General features: G+C 43.5%; 1 protein-coding gene across 1 annotated transcript in view; it reads right to left on the bottom strand.

Annotated features, from left to right (window-relative positions):
- The window catches only part of LOC133645472 (actin-binding protein WASF3-like), a 31,909-nt gene that overhangs the window by 3,633 nt on the left and 4,452 nt on the right, over positions 1–23,824 (bottom strand). The window contains exons 2-7 of the mRNA XM_062040310.1: positions 23,719–23,824; positions 23,491–23,644; positions 23,318–23,435; positions 3,713–3,894; positions 3,422–3,658; positions 3,100–3,356 (exon numbers count right to left, since the gene is read on the bottom strand). The exon at positions 23,719–23,824 is cut by the window's right edge and continues 29 nt beyond it. Coding sequence (XP_061896294.1) covers positions 3,100–3,356; positions 3,422–3,658; positions 3,713–3,894; positions 23,318–23,435; positions 23,491–23,644; positions 23,719–23,824 — 1,054 coding nt within the window. The remainder of the gene's footprint in view (positions 1–3,099; positions 3,357–3,421; positions 3,659–3,712; positions 3,895–23,317; positions 23,436–23,490; positions 23,645–23,718) is intronic.

The following is a 23,824-nucleotide window of genomic DNA, read 5'->3' as shown; positions in this document are numbered from 1 at the left end:
CGTCACAACAGTGCGGCAGAGAGACTGCAATACTGCCCCAGCTGCTCCGATTCTCCGGCTGATTTCCTTCTCCATCTTTCCCTCACTCGTGAACAAGACCCCGAGATACTTAAACTCCTCCACCTGGGACAGAGTCCTGTCCCCTACCCGGACTGTACAAACCATCGGTTTCCTGCTGAGAACCATGGCCTCAGATTTGGAGATGCTGATCCTCATTCCAGCCGCTGAACACTCGGTTGCGAACCGATCCAGTGAGAGCTGAAGGTCACGAACCGAAGGTGCCATCAGGACCCCATCATCTGCAAACAGCAGTGACGCAACCTTTAGCCCCCCGAGACGTATACCCTCTCCGCCATGGCCACGACTCCGCCTAGAAATCCTGTCCATGAAAATCACAAACAGGATAGGTGACAGAGCGCAGCCCTGGCGGAGACCAACCCCCACTGGAAACGGATCCGACTTACATCCAAGCACCCGGACACAACTCTCGCTTTGGTTGTACAGAGATTGGATGGCCCTCAACAGGGTTCCCCTCACTCCGTACTCCCTCAGCACCTCCCACAAGATCTCCCGAGGGACGCGGTCATACGCCTTCTCCAAATCCACAAAACACATGTAGACTGGATAGGCATACTCCCAGGCCCTCTCCAGGATTCCCGCAAGCGTAAAGAGTTGGTCAGTTGTTCCACGACCAGGACGGAATCCACATTGCTCCTCTTGAATCTGAGGTTCGACTATCGGCCGGACCCTCCTTTCCAGTACCTTGGCGTAAACTTTCCCAGGGAGGCTGAGTAGTGTGATACCCCTGTAGTTAGCACACACCCTCTGGTCCCCCTTTTTGAAAAGGGGAACCACCACCCCAGTCTGCCACTCCCTCGGCACTGTCCCAGACTTCCACGCAATGTTGAAAAGGCGTATCAACCAAGACAGCCCATCAACACCCAGAGCCTTCATCATTTCTGGACGGATCTCGTCAACCCCCGGAGCTTTGCCACTGTGGAGTTGTCTAACTACCTCAGTGACTTCACTCCGAGAGATCAACGTCGATCCCCCATCATCCTCAGGCCCTGCTCCTATCAGGGAGGGTGTGTCTGATGTATTTGGGTTCAGGAGTTCCTCAAAGTGCTCTTTCCAACGCCCCACGACTTCCTCACTTGAAGTCAGCAAAGTCCCATCCTTGCCGTACACAGCTTGGATGGTTCCCTGCTTCCCCCTCCTGAGGTGCTTACCTGCTAAACGCTAAGCACTGACTACATGCGCTCTGAATACGCACTGCTGATTGGCTGTTACCGCTCTGTGTGTAACCAATCAGATGGTTGTGTGGGTGTGACAATGCTGGGTGTTGTGTAGAGGACTGACAGAAACAGAGGCAGAAGGAAGCGGAGGCGGCTACTTAATATGTTCTTGTGGAAACTCATTCGATACCTCCGAACCAAACCTAAACCCCCGTACCGAAACGGTTCAATACAAATACACGTACCGCTACACCCCTAGTGTATCATCAAGGGAATCATAAGTACTTCATCATAAGTACATGAAGTACATTATAAGTAACTCATCAGTACATCATCAAGTACATAAGTACATCACCATCATCAAGTACATCATAAGTACTTCATCACAATCATCAAGTACATCATCACTATAATCAAGTACCTCATAAGTAACTCATCAGTACATCATCACCATCATCAAATATTATATAATAAATACAATAAAATATATACTGTAAAATAAATACTGTTAAATAAAGACTATACAATAAATATGATAGAATAAATATTATAAAATAAATACTATAAAATATATACTATAAAATAAATACTGTTAAATAAAGAACACAAAATAAATACTGTTAAATAAAGACTATTAAATAAATACTGTTAAATTAAGAGTATAAAATAAAAACTGTTAAATAAAGACTATAAAATAAATACTGTTAAATAAAGACTATAGAATAAATATGATAGAATAAATATAATAAAATAAATACAATAAAATATATACTGTAAAATAAATACTGTTAAAGACTACACAATAAATATGATAGAATAAATATTATAAAATAAATACTATGAAATATATACTATAAAATAAATACTGTTAAATAAAGACTATAAAATAAATACTGTTAAATAAAGACTATAAAATAAATACTGTTAATAAAGAATATCAAATATATACTGTAAAATAAATACCATAACATAAATATTGTTAAATAAAGACTATACAATAAATATGATAGAATAAATATTATAAAATAAAAAATATATCCTGTAAAATAAATACTGTTAAATAAAGACTATACAATAAATATGATAGAATAAATATTATAAAATAAAAAAAATAAAATATATACTGTAAAATAAATACTGTTAAATAAAGACTATACAATAAATATGATAGAATAAATATTATAAAATTAAAAAAATAAAATATATACTGTAAAATAAATACTGTTAAATAAAGACTATACAATAAATATGATAGAATAAATATTATATAATAAATACTATAAAATAAATACTGTTAAATAATTAACATAAAATAAATACTGTTAAATAAAGACTATTAAATAAATACTGTTAAATTAAGAATAAAAAATAAATACTGTTAAATAAAGACTATAAAATAAATACTGTTAAATAAACACTACAGAATAAATATGATAGAATAAATATAAAATAAATACAATAAACTATATACTATAAAATAAATACTGTTAAATAAAGAACATAAAATGAATACTGTTAAATAAAGAATGTAAAATATATACTGTAAAATAAATATCATAAAATAAATATTGTTAAATAAAGACTATACAATAAATATGATAGAATAAATATTATAAAATAAATACAATAAAATATATGCAATAAAATAAACATTGTTAAATAAAGACTATAGAATAAATATTATAAAATAAATATTGTTAAATAAAGACTATAGAATAAATATTATAAAATAAATATTGTTAAATAAAGACTATGAAATAAATAGTATTAAATCAAATAAAGATAATAATAAGTGGATGAAAGAAAATGGCAGGAGTCCACAGGATCTAGACCACAGTCCTCACCATGAAGACAAGACACTTACCCATACGAATGGCCGCCAGCAGGTCACTGCGGGCATCATTGACCACACTGCCCTCCATCTTGTAGGCACCGGCTGGCACAGGGGGTGGCGGGGGACCAGGAGGCGGTGGCACAGCCTGAGGTGGTGCAAGTGGGGCATAGGCCATCGGCCCAGGAGATACAGGACCTCCAGGTGGTGAGGCGAAGGCGGTGAGGGCAGAGGGGATGAGAGGGGCGGGGGGCGGGGGCGGTGGTCCTGTGTTGGCATACCCCTCCATGCTGGAACAGAAAGACAAGTCAGTTCCTGGCAGGATCCACTAGATGGCAGCGTGACTCCAGTAGACCTGTAGTCCATGGGTGGGAGGGATGCCGAGCCCCCGTTCATGACCTCCACAGGTGGAGGAGGCAGCGCCGCGTGGTGGTGGGTGCGGCCCAGCGTGCCCCCCTGATAAGCCACGCCCCTGCCCCTTCCAGCGCCAGGGGCGTGGCCCATGTGTGCTGCCAGGACGCTGGGCGGGGGGCCCGAGTAGGTGTGGGCGTGGCCGGCGTGGTTCAAGGCGTTGGCATAGTGGTCTCCAACCCTGATGGAGGACAGGGCATCAGACCTGTACCACGCTGCGGGTGACTTGTCCTACCTGTTCTCTGGAGACAGCGAGCCCTCAGAGGAGGCCCCCCGGTCTCTGTGGATGGTGTGGCGGTGGTCTGGCCTCAGCTCCTTGTCCAGAGCCATCATGTTCCACTCCTGTCTGCGGTTCCTGGCCTTGCGCACCTTCTTCACCTCCCTCTGCAGCGTGCCGTCCACACCCCGCCTCTGCTCCTGCCACACACCTTTATGTCATCTCACCACACACCTTGATGTCACCTTTTCATCTGACCACACACCTTCATGTCATCTGACCACACACCTTTATGTCATCTCACCACACACCTTCATGTCATCTCACCACACACCTTTATGTCACCTTTTCATCTGACCACACACCTTTATGTCATCTGACCACACACCTTCATGTCATCTCACCACACACCTTTATGTCACCTTTTCATCTCACCACACACCTTTATGTCATCTGACCACACACCATGTCATCTCACCACACACCTTTATGTCACCTTTTCATCTGACCACACACCTTCATGTCATCTGACCACACACCTTCATGTCATCTGACCACACACCTTCATGTCATCTCACCACACACCTTTATGTCATCTGACCACACACCTTCATGTCATCTCACCACACACCTTTATGTCACCTTTTCATCTGACCACACACCTTTATGTCATCTGACCACACACCTTCATGTCATCTCACCACACACCTTTATGTCACCTTTTCATCTCACCACACACCTTTATGTCATCTGACCACACACCATGTCATCTCACCACACACCTTTATGTCACCTTTTCATCTGACCACACACCTTCATGTCATCTGACCACACACCTTCATGTCATCTCACCACAGACCTTTATGTCACCTTTTCATCTGACCACACACCTTTATGTCATCTGACCACACACCTTCATGTCATCTCACCACACACCTTTATGTCACTTTTTCATCTGACCACACACCTTTATGTCATCTGACCACACACCTTCATGTCATCTGACCACACACCTTCATGTCATCTCACCACAGACCTTTATGTCACCTTTTCATCTGACCACACACCTTTATGTCATCTGACCACACCTTCATGTCATCTCACCACACACCTTTATGTCACTTTTTCATCTGACCACACACCTTTATGTCATCTGACCACACACCTTCATGTCATCTCACCACACACCTTTATGTCACTTTTTCATCTGACCACACACCTTTATGTCATCTGACCACACACCTTTATGTCATCTCACCACACACCTTTATGTCATCTCACCACACACCTTTATGTCATCTCACCACACACCTTCATGCCATCTCACCACACACCTTCATGTCATCTCACCACACACCTTCATGTCATCTCACCACACACCTTCATGTCATCTCACCACACACCTTCATGTCATCTCACCACACACCTTTATGTCACCTTTTCATCTGACCACACACCTTTATGTCATCTGACCACACACCTTCATGTCATCTCACCACACACCTTTATGTCATCTCACCACACACCTTTATGTCATCTCACCACACACCTTTATGTCATCTCACCACACACCTTCATGTCATCTCACCACACACCTTCATGTCATCTCACCACACACCTTCATGTCATCTCACCACACACCTTTATGTCATCTCACCACACACCTTCATGTCATCTCACCACACACATTTATGTTATCTGACCACACACCTTTATGTCATCTCACCACACACCTTCATGTCATCTCACCACACACCTTTATGTCATCTCACCACACACCTTCATGTCATCTCACCACACACCTTTATGTCATCTCACCACACACCTTCATATCATCTCACCACACACCTTTATGTCATCTGACCACACACCTTTATGTCATCTGACCACACACCTTTATGTCACCTTTTCATCTGACCACACACCTTTATGTCACCTTTTCATCTGACCACACACCTTGATGTCACCTTTTCATCTGACCACACACCTTTATGTCACCTTTTTATCTGACCACACACCTTTATGTCATCTGAACACACACCTTTATGTCACCTTTTCATCTGACCACACACCTTTATGTCACCTTTTCATCTGACCACACACCTTTATGTCACCTTTTTATCTGACCACACACCTTTATGTCATCTGAACACACACCTTTATGTCACCTTTTCATCTGACCACACACCTTTATGTCACCTTTTCATCTGACCACACACCTTGATGTCACCTTTTCATCTGACCACACACCTTTATGTCACCTTTTCATCTGACCACACACCTTTATGTCATCTGACCACACACCTTCATGTCATCTCACCACACACCTTTATGTCACCTTTTCATCTGACCACACACCTTTATGTCATCTCACCACACACCTTCATGTCATCTCACCACACACCTTTATGTCACCTTTTCATCTGACCACACACCTTTATGTCATCTGACCACACACCTTCATGTCATCTCACCACACACCTTTATGTCACCTTTTCATCTGACCACACACCTTTATGTCATCTGACCACACACCTTCATGTCATCTCACCACACACCTTTATGTCACCTTTTCATCTCACCACACACCTTTATGTCATCTGACCACACACCATGTCATCTCACCACACACCTTTATGTCACCTTTTCATCTGACCACACACCTTCATGTCATCTGACCACACACCTTCATGTCATCTGACCACACACCTTCATGTCATCTCACCACACACCTTTATGTCATCTGACCACACACCTTCATGTCATCTCACCACACACCTTTATGTCACCTTTTCATCTGACCACACACCTTTATGTCATCTGACCACACACCTTCATGTCATCTCACCACACACCTTTATGTCACCTTTTCATCTCACCACACACCTTTATGTCATCTGACCACACACCATGTCATCTCACCACACACCTTTATGTCACCTTTTCATCTGACCACACACCTTCATGTCATCTGACCACACACCTTCATGTCATCTCACCACAGACCTTTATGTCACCTTTTCATCTGACCACACACCTTTATGTCATCTGACCACACACCTTCATGTCATCTCACCACACACCTTTATGTCACTTTTTCATCTGACCACACACCTTTATGTCATCTGACCACACACCTTCATGTCATCTGACCACACACCTTCATGTCATCTCACCACAGACCTTTATGTCACCTTTTCATCTGACCACACACCTTTATGTCATCTGACCACACCTTCATGTCATCTCACCACACACCTTTATGTCACTTTTTCATCTGACCACACACCTTTATGTCATCTGACCACACACCTTCATGTCATCTCACCACACACCTTTATGTCACTTTTTCATCTGACCACACACCTTTATGTCATCTGACCACACACCTTTATGTCATCTCACCACACACCTTTATGTCATCTCACCACACACCTTTATGTCATCTCACCACACACCTTCATGCCATCTCACCACACACCTTCATGTCATCTCACCACACACCTTCATGTCATCTCACCACACACCTTCATGTCATCTCACCACACACCTTCATGTCATCTCACCACACACCTTTATGTCACCTTTTCATCTGACCACACACCTTTATGTCATCTGACCACACACCTTCATGTCATCTCACCACACACCTTTATGTCATCTCACCACACACCTTTATGTCATCTCACCACACACCTTTATGTCATCTCACCACACACCTTCATGTCATCTCACCACACACCTTCATGTCATCTCACCACACACCTTCATGTCATCTCACCACACACCTTTATGTCATCTCACCACACACCTTCATGTCATCTCACCACACACATTTATGTTATCTGACCACACACCTTTATGTCATCTCACCACACACCTTCATGTCATCTCACCACACACCTTTATGTCATCTCACCACACACCTTCATGTCATCTCACCACACACCTTTATGTCATCTCACCACACACCTTCATATCATCTCACCACACACCTTTATGTCATCTGACCACACACCTTTATGTCATCTGACCACACACCTTTATGTCACCTTTTCATCTGACCACACACCTTTATGTCACCTTTTCATCTGACCACACACCTTGATGTCACCTTTTCATCTGACCACACACCTTTATGTCACCTTTTTATCTGACCACACACCTTTATGTCATCTGAACACACACCTTTATGTCACCTTTTCATCTGACCACACACCTTTATGTCACCTTTTCATCTGACCACACACCTTTATGTCACCTTTTTATCTGACCACACACCTTTATGTCATCTGAACACACACCTTTATGTCACCTTTTCATCTGACCACACACCTTTATGTCACCTTTTCATCTGACCACACACCTTGATGTCACCTTTTCATCTGACCACACACCTTTATGTCACCTTTTCATCTGACCACACACCTTTATGTCACCTTTTTATCTGACCACACACCTTTATGTCATCTGACCACACACCTTTATGTCACCTTTTCATCTGACCACACACCTTTATGTCACCTTTTCATCTGACCACACACCTTGATGTCACCTTTTCATCTGACCACACACCTTTATGTTACCTTTTCATCTGACCACACACCTTGATGTCACCTTTTCATCTGACCACACACCTTTATGTCACCTTTTTATCTGACCACACACCTTTATGTCATCTGACCACACACCTTTATGTCACCTTTTCACCTGACCACACACCTTGATGTCACCTTTTCATCTGACCACACACCTTGATGTCACCTTTTCATCTGACCACACACCTTTATGTCACCTTTTTATCTGACCACACACCTTTATGTCATCTGACCACACACCTTTATGTCACCTTTTCACCTGACCACACACCTTGATGTCACCTTTTCATCTGACCATACACCTTGATGTCACCTTTTCATCTGACCACACACCTTTATGTCACCTTTTTATCTGACCACACACCTTTATGTCATCTGACCACACACCTTTATGTCACCTTTTCACCTGACCACACACCTTGATGTCACCTTTTCATCTGACCACACACCTTTATGTCACCTTTTCATCTGACCACACACCTTGATGTCACCTTTTCATCTGACCACACACCTTGATGTCACCTTTTCATCTGACCACACACCTTTATGTCACCTTTTCATCTGACCACACACCTTCATGTCATCTCACCACACACCTTTATGTCATCTCACCACACACCTTCATGTCATCTCACCACACACCTTTATGTCATCTCACCACACACCTTCATGTCATCTCACCACACACCTTCATGTCATCTCACCACACACCTTTATGTCACCTTTTCATCTCACCACACACCTTTATGTCATCTGACCACACACCATGTCATCTCACCACACACCTTTATGTCACCTTTTCATCTGACAACACACCTTCATGTCATCTGACCACACACCTTCATGTCATCTGACCACACACCTTTATGTCATCTGACCACACACCTTCATGTCATCTCACCACACACCTTTATGTCACCTTTTCATCTGACCACACACCTTTATGTCATCTGACCACACACCTTCATGTCATCTCACCACACACCTTTATGTCACCTTTTCATCTCACCACACACCTTTATGTCATCTGACCACACACCATGTCATCTCACCACACACCTTTATGTCACCTTTTCATCTGACCACACACCTTCATGTCATCTGACCACACACCTTCATGTCATCTCACCACAGACCTTTATGTCACCTTTTCATCTGACCACACACCTTTATGTCATCTGACCACACACCTTCATGTCATCTCACCACACACCTTTATGTCACTTTTTCATCTGACCACACACCTTTATGTCATCTGACCACACACCTTCATGTCATCTCACCACACACCTTTATGTCACTTTTTCATCTGACCACACACCTTTATGTCATCTGACCACACACCTTTATGTCATCTCACCACACACCTTTATGTCATCTCACCACACACCTTTATGTCATCTCACCACACACCTTCATGCCATCTCACCACACACCTTCATGTCATCTCACCACACACCTTCATGTCATCTCACCACACACCTTCATGTCATCTCACCACACACCTTCATGTCATCTCACCACACACCTTTATGTCACCTTTTCATCTGACCACACACCTTTATGTCATCTGACCACACACCTTTATGTCATCTCACCACACACCTTCATGTCATCTCACCACACACCTTCATGTCATCTCACCACACACCTTCATGTCATCTCACCACACACCTTTATGTCATCTCACCACACACCTTCATGTCATCTCACCACACACCTTCATGTCATCTCACCACACACCTTTATGTCATCTGACCACACACCTTTATGTCATCTCACCACACACCTTCATGTCATCTCACCACACACCTTTATGTCATCTCACCACACACCTTCATGTCATCTCACCACACACCTTTATGTCATCTCACCACGCACCTTCATATCATCTCACCACACACCTTTATGTCATCTGACCACACACCTTTATGTCATCTGACCACACACCTTTATGTCACCTTTTCATCTGACCACACACCTTTATGTCACCTTTTCATCTGACCACACACCTTGATGTCACCTTTTCATCTGACCACACACCTTTATGTCACCTTTTTATCTGACCACACACCTTTATGTCATCTGAACACACACCTTTATGTCACCTTTTCATCTGACCACACACCTTTATGTCACCTTTTCATCTGACCACACACCTTTATGTCACCTTTTTATCTGACCACACACCTTTATGTCATCTGACCACACACCTTGATGTCACCTTTTCATCTGACCACACACCTTGATGTCACCTTTTCATCTGACCACACACCTTTATGTCACCTTTTTATCTGACCACACACCTTTATGTCATCTGACCACACACCTTTATGTCACCTTTTCACCTGACCACACACCTTGATGTCACCTTTTCATCTGACCACACACCTTTATGTCACCTTTTTATCTGACCACACACCTTTATGTCATCTGACCACACACCTTTATGTCACCTTTTCACCTGACCACACACCTTGATGTCACCTTTTCATCTGACCACACACCTTGATGTCACCTTTTCATCTGACCACACACCTTTATGTCACCTTTTTATCTGACCACACACCTTTATGTCATCTGACCACACACCTTTATGTCACCTTTTCACCTGACCACACACCTTGATGTCACCTTTTCATCTGACCACACACCTTGATGTCACCTTTTCATCTGACCACACACCTTGATGTCACCTTTTCATCTGACCACACACCTTTATGTCACCTTTTCATCTGACCACACACCTTTATGTCATCTGACCACACACCTTCATGTCATCTCACCACACACCTTTATGTCACTTTTTCATCTGACCACACACCTTTATGTCATCTGACCACACACCTTCATGTCATCTGACCACACACCTTCATGTCATCTCACCACAGACCTTTATGTCACCTTTTCATCTGACCACACACCTTTATGTCATCTGACCACACCTTCATGTCATCTCACCACACACCTTTATGTCACTTTTTCATCTGACCACACACCTTTATGTCATCTGACCACACACCTTCATGTCATCTCACCACACACCTTTATGTCACTTTTTCATCTGACCACACACCTTTATGTCATCTGACCACACACCTTTATGTCATCTCACCACACACCTTTATGTCATCTCACCACACACCTTTATGTCATCTCACCACACACCTTCATGCCATCTCACCACACACCTTCATGTCATCTCACCACACACCTTCATGTCATCTCACCACACACCTTCATGTCATCTCACCACACACCTTCATGTCATCTCACCACACACCTTTATGTCACCTTTTCATCTGACCACACACCTTTATGTCATCTGACCACACACCTTCATGTCATCTCACCACACACCTTTATGTCATCTCACCACACACCTTTATGTCATCTCACCACACACCTTTATGTCATCTCACCACACACCTTCATGTCATCTCACCACACACCTTCATGTCATCTCACCACACACCTTCATGTCATCTCACCACACACCTTTATGTCATCTCACCACACACCTTCATGTCATCTCACCACACACATTTATGTTATCTGACCACACACCTTTATGTCATCTCACCACACACCTTCATGTCATCTCACCACACACCTTTATGTCATCTCACCACACACCTTCATGTCATCTCACCACACACCTTTATGTCATCTCACCACACACCTTCATATCATCTCACCACACACCTTTATGTCATCTGACCACACACCTTTATGTCATCTGACCACACACCTTTATGTCACCTTTTCATCTGACCACACACCTTTATGTCACCTTTTCATCTGACCACACACCTTGATGTCACCTTTTCATCTGACCACACACCTTTATGTCACCTTTTTATCTGACCACACACCTTTATGTCATCTGAACACACACCTTTATGTCACCTTTTCATCTGACCACACACCTTTATGTCACCTTTTCATCTGACCACACACCTTTATGTCACCTTTTTATCTGACCACACACCTTTATGTCATCTGAACACACACCTTTATGTCACCTTTTCATCTGACCACACACCTTTATGTCACCTTTTCATCTGACCACACACCTTGATGTCACCTTTTCATCTGACCACACACCTTTATGTCACCTTTTCATCTGACCACACACCTTTATGTCATCTGACCACACACCTTCATGTCATCTCACCACACACCTTTATGTCACCTTTTCATCTGACCACACACCTTTATGTCATCTCACCACACACCTTCATGTCATCTCACCACACACCTTTATGTCACCTTTTCATCTGACCACACACCTTTATGTCATCTGACCACACACCTTCATGTCATCTCACCACACACCTTTATGTCACCTTTTCATCTGACCACACACCTTTATGTCATCTGACCACACACCTTCATGTCATCTCACCACACACCTTTATGTCACCTTTTCATCTCACCACACACCTTTATGTCATCTGACCACACACCATGTCATCTCACCACACACCTTTATGTCACCTTTTCATCTGACCACACACCTTCATGTCATCTGACCACACACCTTCATGTCATCTGACCACACACCTTCATGTCATCTCACCACACACCTTTATGTCATCTGACCACACACCTTCATGTCATCTCACCACACACCTTTATGTCACCTTTTCATCTGACCACACACCTTTATGTCATCTGACCACACACCTTCATGTCATCTCACCACACACCTTTATGTCACCTTTTCATCTCACCACACACCTTTATGTCATCTGACCACACACCATGTCATCTCACCACACACCTTTATGTCACCTTTTCATCTGACCACACACCTTCATGTCATCTGACCACACACCTTCATGTCATCTCACCACAGACCTTTATGTCACCTTTTCATCTGACCACACACCTTTATGTCATCTGACCACACACCTTCATGTCATCTCACCACACACCTTTATGTCACTTTTTCATCTGACCACACACCTTTATGTCATCTGACCACACACCTTCATGTCATCTGACCACACACCTTCATGTCATCTCACCACAGACCTTTATGTCACCTTTTCATCTGACCACACACCTTTATGTCATCTGACCACACCTTCATGTCATCTCACCACACACCTTTATGTCACTTTTTCATCTGACCACACACCTTTATGTCATCTGACCACACACCTTCATGTCATCTCACCACACACCTTTATGTCACTTTTTCATCTGACCACACACCTTTATGTCATCTGACCACACACCTTTATGTCATCTCACCACACACCTTTATGTCATCTCACCACACACCTTTATGTCATCTCACCACACACCTTCATGCCATCTCACCACACACCTTCATGTCATCTCACCACACACCTTCATGTCATCTCACCACACACCTTCATGTCATCTCACCACACACCTTCATGTCATCTCACCACACACCTTTATGTCACCTTTTCATCTGACCACACACCTTTATGTCATCTGACCACACACCTTCATGTCATCTCACCACACACCTTTATGTCATCTCACCACACACCTTTATGTCATCTCACCACACACCTTTATGTCATCTCACCACACACCTTCATGTCATCTCACCACACACCTTCATGTCATCTCACCACACACCTTCATGTCATCTCACCACACACCTTTATGTCATCTCACCACACACCTTCATGTCATCTCACCACACACATTTATGTTATCTGACCACACACCTTTATGTCATCTCACCACACACCTTCATGTCATCTCACCACACACCTTTATGTCATCTCACCACACACCTTCATGTCATCTCACCACACACCTTTATGTCATCTCACCACACACCTTCATATCATCTCACCACACACCTTTATGTCATCTGACCACACACCTTTATGTCATCTGACCACACACCTTTATGTCACCTTTTCATCTGACCACACACCTTTATGTCACCTTTTCATCTGACCACACACCTTGATGTCACCTTTTCATCTGACCACACACCTTTATGTCACCTTTTTATCTGACCACACACCTTTATGTCATCTGAACACACACCTTTATGTCACCTTTTCATCTGACCACACACCTTTATGTCACCTTTTCATCTGACCACACACCTTTATGTCACCTTTTTATCTGACCACACACCTTTATGTCATCTGAACACACACCTTTATGTCACCTTTTCATCTGACCACACACCTTTATGTCACCTTTTCATCTGACCACACACCTTGATGTCACCTTTTCATCTGACCACACACCTTTATGTCACCTTTTCATCTGACCACACACCTTTATGTCACCTTTTTATCTGACCACACACCTTTATGTCATCTGACCACACACCTTTATGTCACCTTTTCATCTGACCACACACCTTTATGTCACCTTTTCATCTGACCACACACCTTGATGTCACCTTTTCATCTGACCACACACCTTTATGTTACCTTTTCATCTGACCACACACCTTGATGTCACCTTTTCATCTGACCACACACCTTTATGTCACCTTTTTATCTGACCACACACCTTTATGTCATCTGACCACACACCTTTATGTCACCTTTTCACCTGACCACACACCTTGATGTCACCTTTTCATCTGACCACACACCTTGATGTCACCTTTTCATCTGACCACACACCTTTATGTCACCTTTTTATCTGACCACACACCTTTATGTCATCTGACCACACACCTTTATGTCACCTTTTCACCTGACCACACACCTTGATGTCACCTTTTCATCTGACCATACACCTTGATGTCACCTTTTCATCTGACCACACACCTTTATGTCACCTTTTTATCTGACCACACACCTTTATGTCATCTGACCACACACCTTTATGTCACCTTTTCACCTGACCACACACCTTGATGTCACCTTTTCATCTGACCACACACCTTTATGTCACCTTTTCATCTGACCACACACCTTGATGTCACCTTTTCATCTGACCACACACCTTGATGTCACCTTTTCATCTGACCACACACCTTTATGTCACCTTTTCATCTGACCACACACCTTCATGTCATCTCACCACACACCTTTATGTCATCTCACCACACACCTTCATGTCATCTCACCACACACCTTTATGTCATCTCACCACACACCTTCATGTCATCTCACCACACACCTTCATGTCATCTCACCACACACCTTTATGTCACCTTTTCATCTCACCACACACCTTTATGTCATCTGACCACACACCATGTCATCTCACCACACACCTTTATGTCACCTTTTCATCTGACAACACACCTTCATGTCATCTGACCACACACCTTCATGTCATCTGACCACACACCTTTATGTCATCTGACCACACACCTTCATGTCATCTCACCACACACCTTTATGTCACCTTTTCATCTGACCACACACCTTTATGTCATCTGACCACACACCTTCATGTCATCTCACCACACACCTTTATGTCACCTTTTCATCTCACCACACACCTTTATGTCATCTGACCACACACCATGTCATCTCACCACACACCTTTATGTCACCTTTTCATCTGACCACACACCTTCATGTCATCTGACCACACACCTTCATGTCATCTCACCACAGACCTTTATGTCACCTTTTCATCTGACCACACACCTTTATGTCATCTGACCACACACCTTCATGTCATCTCACCACACACCTTTATGTCACTTTTTCATCTGACCACACACCTTTATGTCATCTGACCACACACCTTCATGTCATCTCACCACACACCTTTATGTCACTTTTTCATCTGACCACACACCTTTATGTCATCTGACCACACACCTTTATGTCATCTCACCACACACCTTTATGTCATCTCACCACACACCTTTATGTCATCTCACCACACACCTTCATGCCATCTCACCACACACCTTCATGTCATCTCACCACACACCTTCATGTCATCTCACCACACACCTTCATGTCATCTCACCACACACCTTCATGTCATCTCACCACACACCTTTATGTCACCTTTTCATCTGACCACACACCTTTATGTCATCTGACCACACACCTTTATGTCATCTCACCACACACCTTCATGTCATCTCACCACACACCTTCATGTCATCTCACCACACACCTTCATGTCATCTCACCACACACCTTTATGTCATCTCACCACACACCTTCATGTCATCTCACCACACACCTTCATGTCATCTCACCACACACCTTTATGTCATCTGACCACACACCTTTATGTCATCTCACCACACACCTTCATGTCATCTCACCACACACCTTTATGTCATCTCACCACACACCTTCATGTCATCTCACCACACACCTTTATGTCATCTCACCACGCACCTTCATATCATCTCACCACACACCTTTATGTCATCTGACCACACACCTTTATGTCATCTGACCACACACCTTTATGTCACCTTTTCATCTGACCACACACCTTTATGTCACCTTTTCATCTGACCACACACCTTGATGTCACCTTTTCATCTGACCACACACCTTTATGTCACCTTTTTATCTGACCACACACCTTTATGTCATCTGAACACACACCTTTATGTCACCTTTTCATCTGACCACACACCTTTATGTCACCTTTTCATCTGACCACACACCTTTATGTCACCTTTTTATCTGACCACACACCTTTATGTCATCTGACCACACACCTTGATGTCACCTTTTCATCTGACCACACACCTTGATGTCACCTTTTCATCTGACCACACACCTTTATGTCACCTTTTTATCTGACCACACACCTTTATGTCATCTGACCACACACCTTTATGTCACCTTTTCACCTGACCACACACCTTGATGTCACCTTTTCATCTGACCACACACCTTTATGTCACCTTTTTATCTGACCACACACCTTTATGTCATCTGACCACACACCTTTATGTCACCTTTTCACCTGACCACACACCTTGATGTCACCTTTTCATCTGACCACACACCTTGATGTCACCTTTTCATCTGACCACACACCTTTATGTCACCTTTTTATCTGACCACACACCTTTATGTCATCTGACCACACACCTTTATGTCACCTTTTCACCTGACCACACACCTTGATGTCACCTTTTCATCTGACCACACACCTTGATGTCACCTTTTCATCTGACCACACACCTTGATGTCACCTTTTCATCTGACCACACACCTTTATGTCACCTTTTCATCTGACCACACACCTTCAGGTCATCTCACCACACACCTTTATGTCATCTCACCACACACCTTCATGTCATCTCACCACACACCTTCATGTCATCTCACCACACACCTTTATGTCATCTGACCACACACCTTTATGTCATCTCACCACACACCTTCATGTCATCTCACCACACACCTTTATGTCATCTCACCACACACCTTCATGTCATCTCACCACACACCTTTATGTCATCTCACCACGCACCTTCATATCATCTCACCACACACCTTTATGTCATCTGACCACACACCTTTATGTCATCTGACCACACACCTTTATGTCACCTTTTCATCTGACCACACACCTTTATGTCACCTTTTCATCTGACCACACACCTTGATGTCACCTTTTCATCTGACCACACACCTTTATGTCACCTTTTTATCTGACCACACACCTTTATGTCATCTGAACACACACCTTTATGTCACCTTTTCATCTGACCACACACCTTTATGTCACCTTTTCATCTGACCACACACCTTTATGTCACCTTTTTATCTGACCACACACCTTTATGTCATCTGACCACACACCTTGATGTCACCTTTTCATCTGACCACACACCTTGATGTCACCTTTTCATCTGACCACACACCTTTATGTCACCTTTTTATCTGACCACACACCTTTATGTCATCTGACCACACACCTTTATGTCACCTTTTCACCTGACCACACACCTTGATGTCACCTTTTCATCTGACCACACACCTTTATGTCACCTTTTTATCTGACCACACACCTTTATGTCATCTGACCACACACCTTTATGTCACCTTTTCACCTGACCACACACCTTGATGTCACCTTTTCATCTGACCACACACCTTGATGTCACCTTTTCATCTGACCACACACCTTTATGTCACCTTTTTATCTGACCACACACCTTTATGTCATCTGACCACACACCTTTATGTCACCTTTTCACCTGACCACACACCTTGATGTCACCTTTTCATCTGACCACACACCTTGATGTCACCTTTTCATCTGACCACACACCTTGATGTCACCTTTTCATCTGACCACACACCTTTATGTCACCTTTTCATCTGACCACACACCTTCAGGTCATCTCACCACACACCTTTATGTCATCTCACCACACACCTTCATGTCATCTCACCACACACCTTTATGTCATCTCCCCACACACCTTCATGTCATCTCACCACACACCTTTATGTCATCTCACCACACACCTTCATGTCATCTCACCACACACCTTTATGTCATCTGACCACACACCTTTATGTCATCTGACCACACACCTTCATGTCATCTGACCACACACCTTTATGTCATCTGACCACACACCTTCATGTCATCTGACCACACACCTTTATGTCATCTGACCACACACCTTCATGTCATCTCACCACACACCTTTATGTCATCTGACCACACACCTTTATGTCACCTTTTCATCCGACCACACACCTTCATGTTTTCACCTTTTCATCTGACCACACACCTTTATGTCACCTTTTTATCTGACCACACACCTTCATGTCATCTGACCACACACCTTTATGTCATCTCACCACACACCTTGATGTCACCTTTTCATCTGACCACACACCTTTATGTCACCTTTTCATCTGACCACACACCTTGATGTCACCTTTTCATCTGACCACACACCTTTATGTCACCTTTTTATCTGACCACACACCTTTATGTCATCTGACCACACACCTTTATGTCACCTTTTCACCTGACCACACACCTTGATGTCACCTTTTCATCTGACCACACACCTTTATGTCACCTTTTTATCTGACCACACACCTTTATGTCATCTGACCACACACCTTTATGTCACCTTTTCACCTGACCACACACCTTGATGTCACCTTTTCATCTGACCACACACCTTGATGTCACCTTTTCATCTGACCACACACCTTTATGTCACCTTTTTATCTGACCACACACCTTTATGTCATCTGACCACACACCTTTATGTCACCTTTTCACCTGACCACACACCTTGATGTCACCTTTTCATCTGACCACACACCTTGATGTCACCTTTTCATCTGACCACACACCTTGATGTCACCTTTTCATCTGACCACACACCTTTATGTCACCTTTTCATCTGACCACACACCTTCATGTCATCTCACCACACACCTTTATGTCATCTCACCACACACCTTCATGTCATCTCACCACACACCTTTATGTCATCTCCCCACACACCTTCATGTCATCTCACCACACACCTTTATGTCATCTCACCACACACCTTCATGTCATCTCACCACACACCTTTATGTCATCTGACCACACACCTTTATGTCATCTCACCACACACCTTTATGTCATCTGACCACACACCTTCATGTCATCTGACCACACACCTTTATGTCATCTGACCACACACCTTCATGTCATCTCACCACACACCTTTATGTCATCTGACCACACACCTTTATGTCACCTTTTCATCCGACCACACACCTTCATGTTTTCACCTTTTCATCTGACCACACACCTTTATGTCACCTTTTTATCTGACCACACACCTTTATGTCATCTGACCACACACCTTTATGTCATCTCACCACACACCTTTATGTCACCTTTTCATCTGACCACACACCTTTGTCACCTTTTCATCTGACCACACACCTTTATGTCACCTTTTCATCTGACCACACACCTTTATGTCATCTGACCACACACCTTCATGTCATCTGACCACACACCTTTATGTCATCTGACCACACACCTTCATGTCATCTCACCACACACCTTTATGTCATCTGACCACACACCTTTATGTCACCTTTTCATCCGACCACACACCTTCATGTTTTCACCTTTTCATCTGACCACACACCTTTATGTCACCTTTTTATCTGACCACACACCTTTATGTCATCTGACCACACACCTTTATGTCACCTTTTCATCTGACCACACACCTTTGTCACCTTTTCATCTGACCACACACCTTGATGTCACCTTTTCATCTGACCACACACCTTTATGTCACCTTTTCATCTGACCACACACCTTTATGTCACTTTTTTATCTGACCACACACCTTTATGTCATCTGACCACACACCTTTATGTCACCTTTTCATCTGACCACACACCTTTATGTCACCTTTTCATCTGACCACACACCTTTATGTCACTTTTTCATCTGACCACACACCTTTATGTCACCTTTTCATCTGACCACACACCTTTATGTCACCTTTTCATCTGACCACACACCTTGATGTCACCTTTTCATCTGACCACACACCTTTATGTCACCTTTTCATCTGACCACACACCTTGATGTCACCTTTTCATCTGACCACACACCTTTATGTCACCTTTTTATCTGACCACACACCTTTATGTCATCTGACCACACACCTTTATGTCACCTTTTCATCTGACCACACACCTTTATGTCACCTTTTCATCTGATCACACACCTTGATGTCACCTTTCCATCTGACCACACACCTTTATGTCACCTTTTCATCTGACCACACACCTTTATGTCACCTTTTCATCTCACCACACACCTTGATGTCACCTTTTCATCTGACCACACACCTTGATGTCACCTTTTCATCTGACCACACACCTTGATGTCACCTTTTCATCTGACCACACACCTTTATGTCACCTTTTCATCTGACCACACACCTTGATGTCACCTTTTCATCTGACCACACACCTTTATGTCACCTTTTCATCTGACCACACACCTTGATGTCACCTTTTCATCTGACCACACACCTTTATGTCAACTTTTCATCTGACCACACACCTTGATGTCACCTTTTCATCTGACCACACACCTTTATGTCACCTTTTCATCTGACCACACACCTTTATGTCACCTTTTCATCTGACCACACACCTTTAAGTCACTTTTTTATCTGACCACACACCTTTATGTCATCTGACCACACACCTTTATGTCACCTTTTCATCTGACCACACACCTTTATGTCACCTTTTCATCCGACCACACACCTTGATGTCACCTTTTCATCTGACCACACACCTTTATGTCACCTTTTCATCTGACCACACACCTTGATGTCACCGTTTCATCTGACCACACACCTTTATGTCACCTTTTCATCTGACCACACACCTTGATGTCACCTTTTCATCTGACCACACACCTTTATGTCATCTGACGACACACCTTTATGTCATATTACCACACACCTTTATGTCACCTTTTCATCTGACCACACACCTTGATGTCACCTTTTCATCTGACCACACACCTTTATGTCACCTTTTCATCTGACCACACACCTTTATGTCACCTTTTCATCTGACCACACACCTTTATGTCACCTTTTCATCTGACCACACACCTTGATGTCACCTTTTCATCTGACCACACACCTTTATGTCACCTTTTTATCTGACCACACAACTTTATGTCATCTGACCACACACCTTTATGTCACCTTTTCATCTGACCACACACCTTTATGTCACCTTTTCATCTGACCACACACCTTGATGTCACCTTTTCATCTGACCACACACCTTTATGTCACCTTTTCATCTGACCACACACCTTGATGTCACCTTTTCATCTGACCACACACCTTTATGTCACCTTTTTATCTGACCACACACCTTTATGTCATCTGACCACACACCTTTATGTCACCTTTTCATGTGACCACACACCTTGATGTCACCTTTTCATCTGACCACACACCTTTATGTCACCTTTTTATCTGACCACACACCTTTATGTCATCTGACCACACAACTTTATGTCATCTGACCACACACCTTTATGTCACCTTTTCATCTGACCACACACCTTTATGTCACCTTTTCATCTGACCACACACCTTGATGTCACCTTTTCATCTGACCACACACCTTTATGTCACCTTTTCATCTGACCACACACCTTGATGTCACCTTTTCATCTGACCACACACCTTTATGTCACCTTTTTATCTGACCACACACCTTTATGTCATCTGACCACACACCTTTATGTCACCTTTTCATCTGACCACACACCTTTATGTCACCTATTTATCTGACCACACACCTTTATGTCACCTTTTTATCTGACCACACAACTCCAACATCAGTGTTTGCTAATAAAGAAGAACACGCCCCCTTTCTCTCCCTGCAGTGCTGCTCACCCACAGCTTACATCCTTTTTAAGCTGGGAATTCTAGTTTTTCTCCTTCTCTCCTGGAATCTTCCTCCCGCTCTGTGTGTTTTGGTGACTACGCTGCGTCCGCCACACTGGCAGCATGTCTCATTGAACAAGGTGACAGAGATGAAGACCACAGAAAAGATATCTGACTACAACACAAATATCTTGTTTCATATTAATAAGGAAGGTGAGGCAGCAGCTCACACATTCTCTTACTTTCTGTCACGCTCAGGAAGAAATGACGTCAGCCATCTTGGAAAATGTCTCAACTATAATCTATGTGAAGGAGCCACAATTGTTTTCTTACAATGTTGACAATATTTCAGGAGGAAACCTTACAAAGTGTTAACTCCATCAAGTAGATGACTTATTGTCATGTAGACAAATGTCTTATTTTGAAATGAAATGTTGATGTTCCTAATAAAGGTGTATTATGTTACTACTGCTCACAGCATCTTCAAAAAGGTGTATTATGTTACTACTGCTCACAACATCTTCAAAAAGGTGTATTATGTTACTACTGCTCTTCAAGCTGACGTATAAAAGTCATCTGTAATAACTGTGGCTGCTAAAGAATATGGATTATTATCCACCTGGGTCAATGTCTAGACAGGGTTGGTACCTTCTGCTTGCGCTTCTCCTTCCTCTTGTCCTCCGTGTCCTGCAGCATCTTCTGCTTCCACAGGTCAAAGAAGTAGGAGGGGTCGGTGTAGAACTTCAGCGCCTCCTTGTGGTCGTCCCTGCAGGTAGAGACACTTGCTAGCCACAGTTTGAGGAGCTGTGTGAAGAACCCACCTGTAGGATGAGAGGATGCTGAGGGGCGGGGGCTTGTCACTCAGGTTGTACATCTCCTTCACAGGGTTGGGCACGCTGCTCTTGGACACCACCTGCTGGTCCTGAGTGGTGGAGCTCTTGAAGGCCTTCCTCATGTTGATGTCCTGCAGGGAAACTACACACACACACACACACACACACAGAAGGTGCTTGAAGGTGGTGTGCAGGAGGACGCTGCAGAGAACCCACCTTCCTCCACGGTGGAGTCCAGCTGCGTCACCTTGACGGCCAGCCGGTCGATGCGGTCCTGCAGAGAGTTGGCACGCAGGTAGAAGGTGTTGGCCTCCTTGAACAG

Source organism: Entelurus aequoreus, unplaced genomic scaffold, assembly GCF_033978785.1.
Source record: "Entelurus aequoreus isolate RoL-2023_Sb unplaced genomic scaffold, RoL_Eaeq_v1.1 HiC_scaffold_152, whole genome shotgun sequence".
NCBI lineage: Eukaryota > Metazoa > Chordata > Actinopteri > Syngnathiformes > Syngnathidae > Entelurus > Entelurus aequoreus.
Note: the sequence above shows the minus strand (reverse complement) of the source record. Positions and strands in the feature narration are given on the sequence as shown.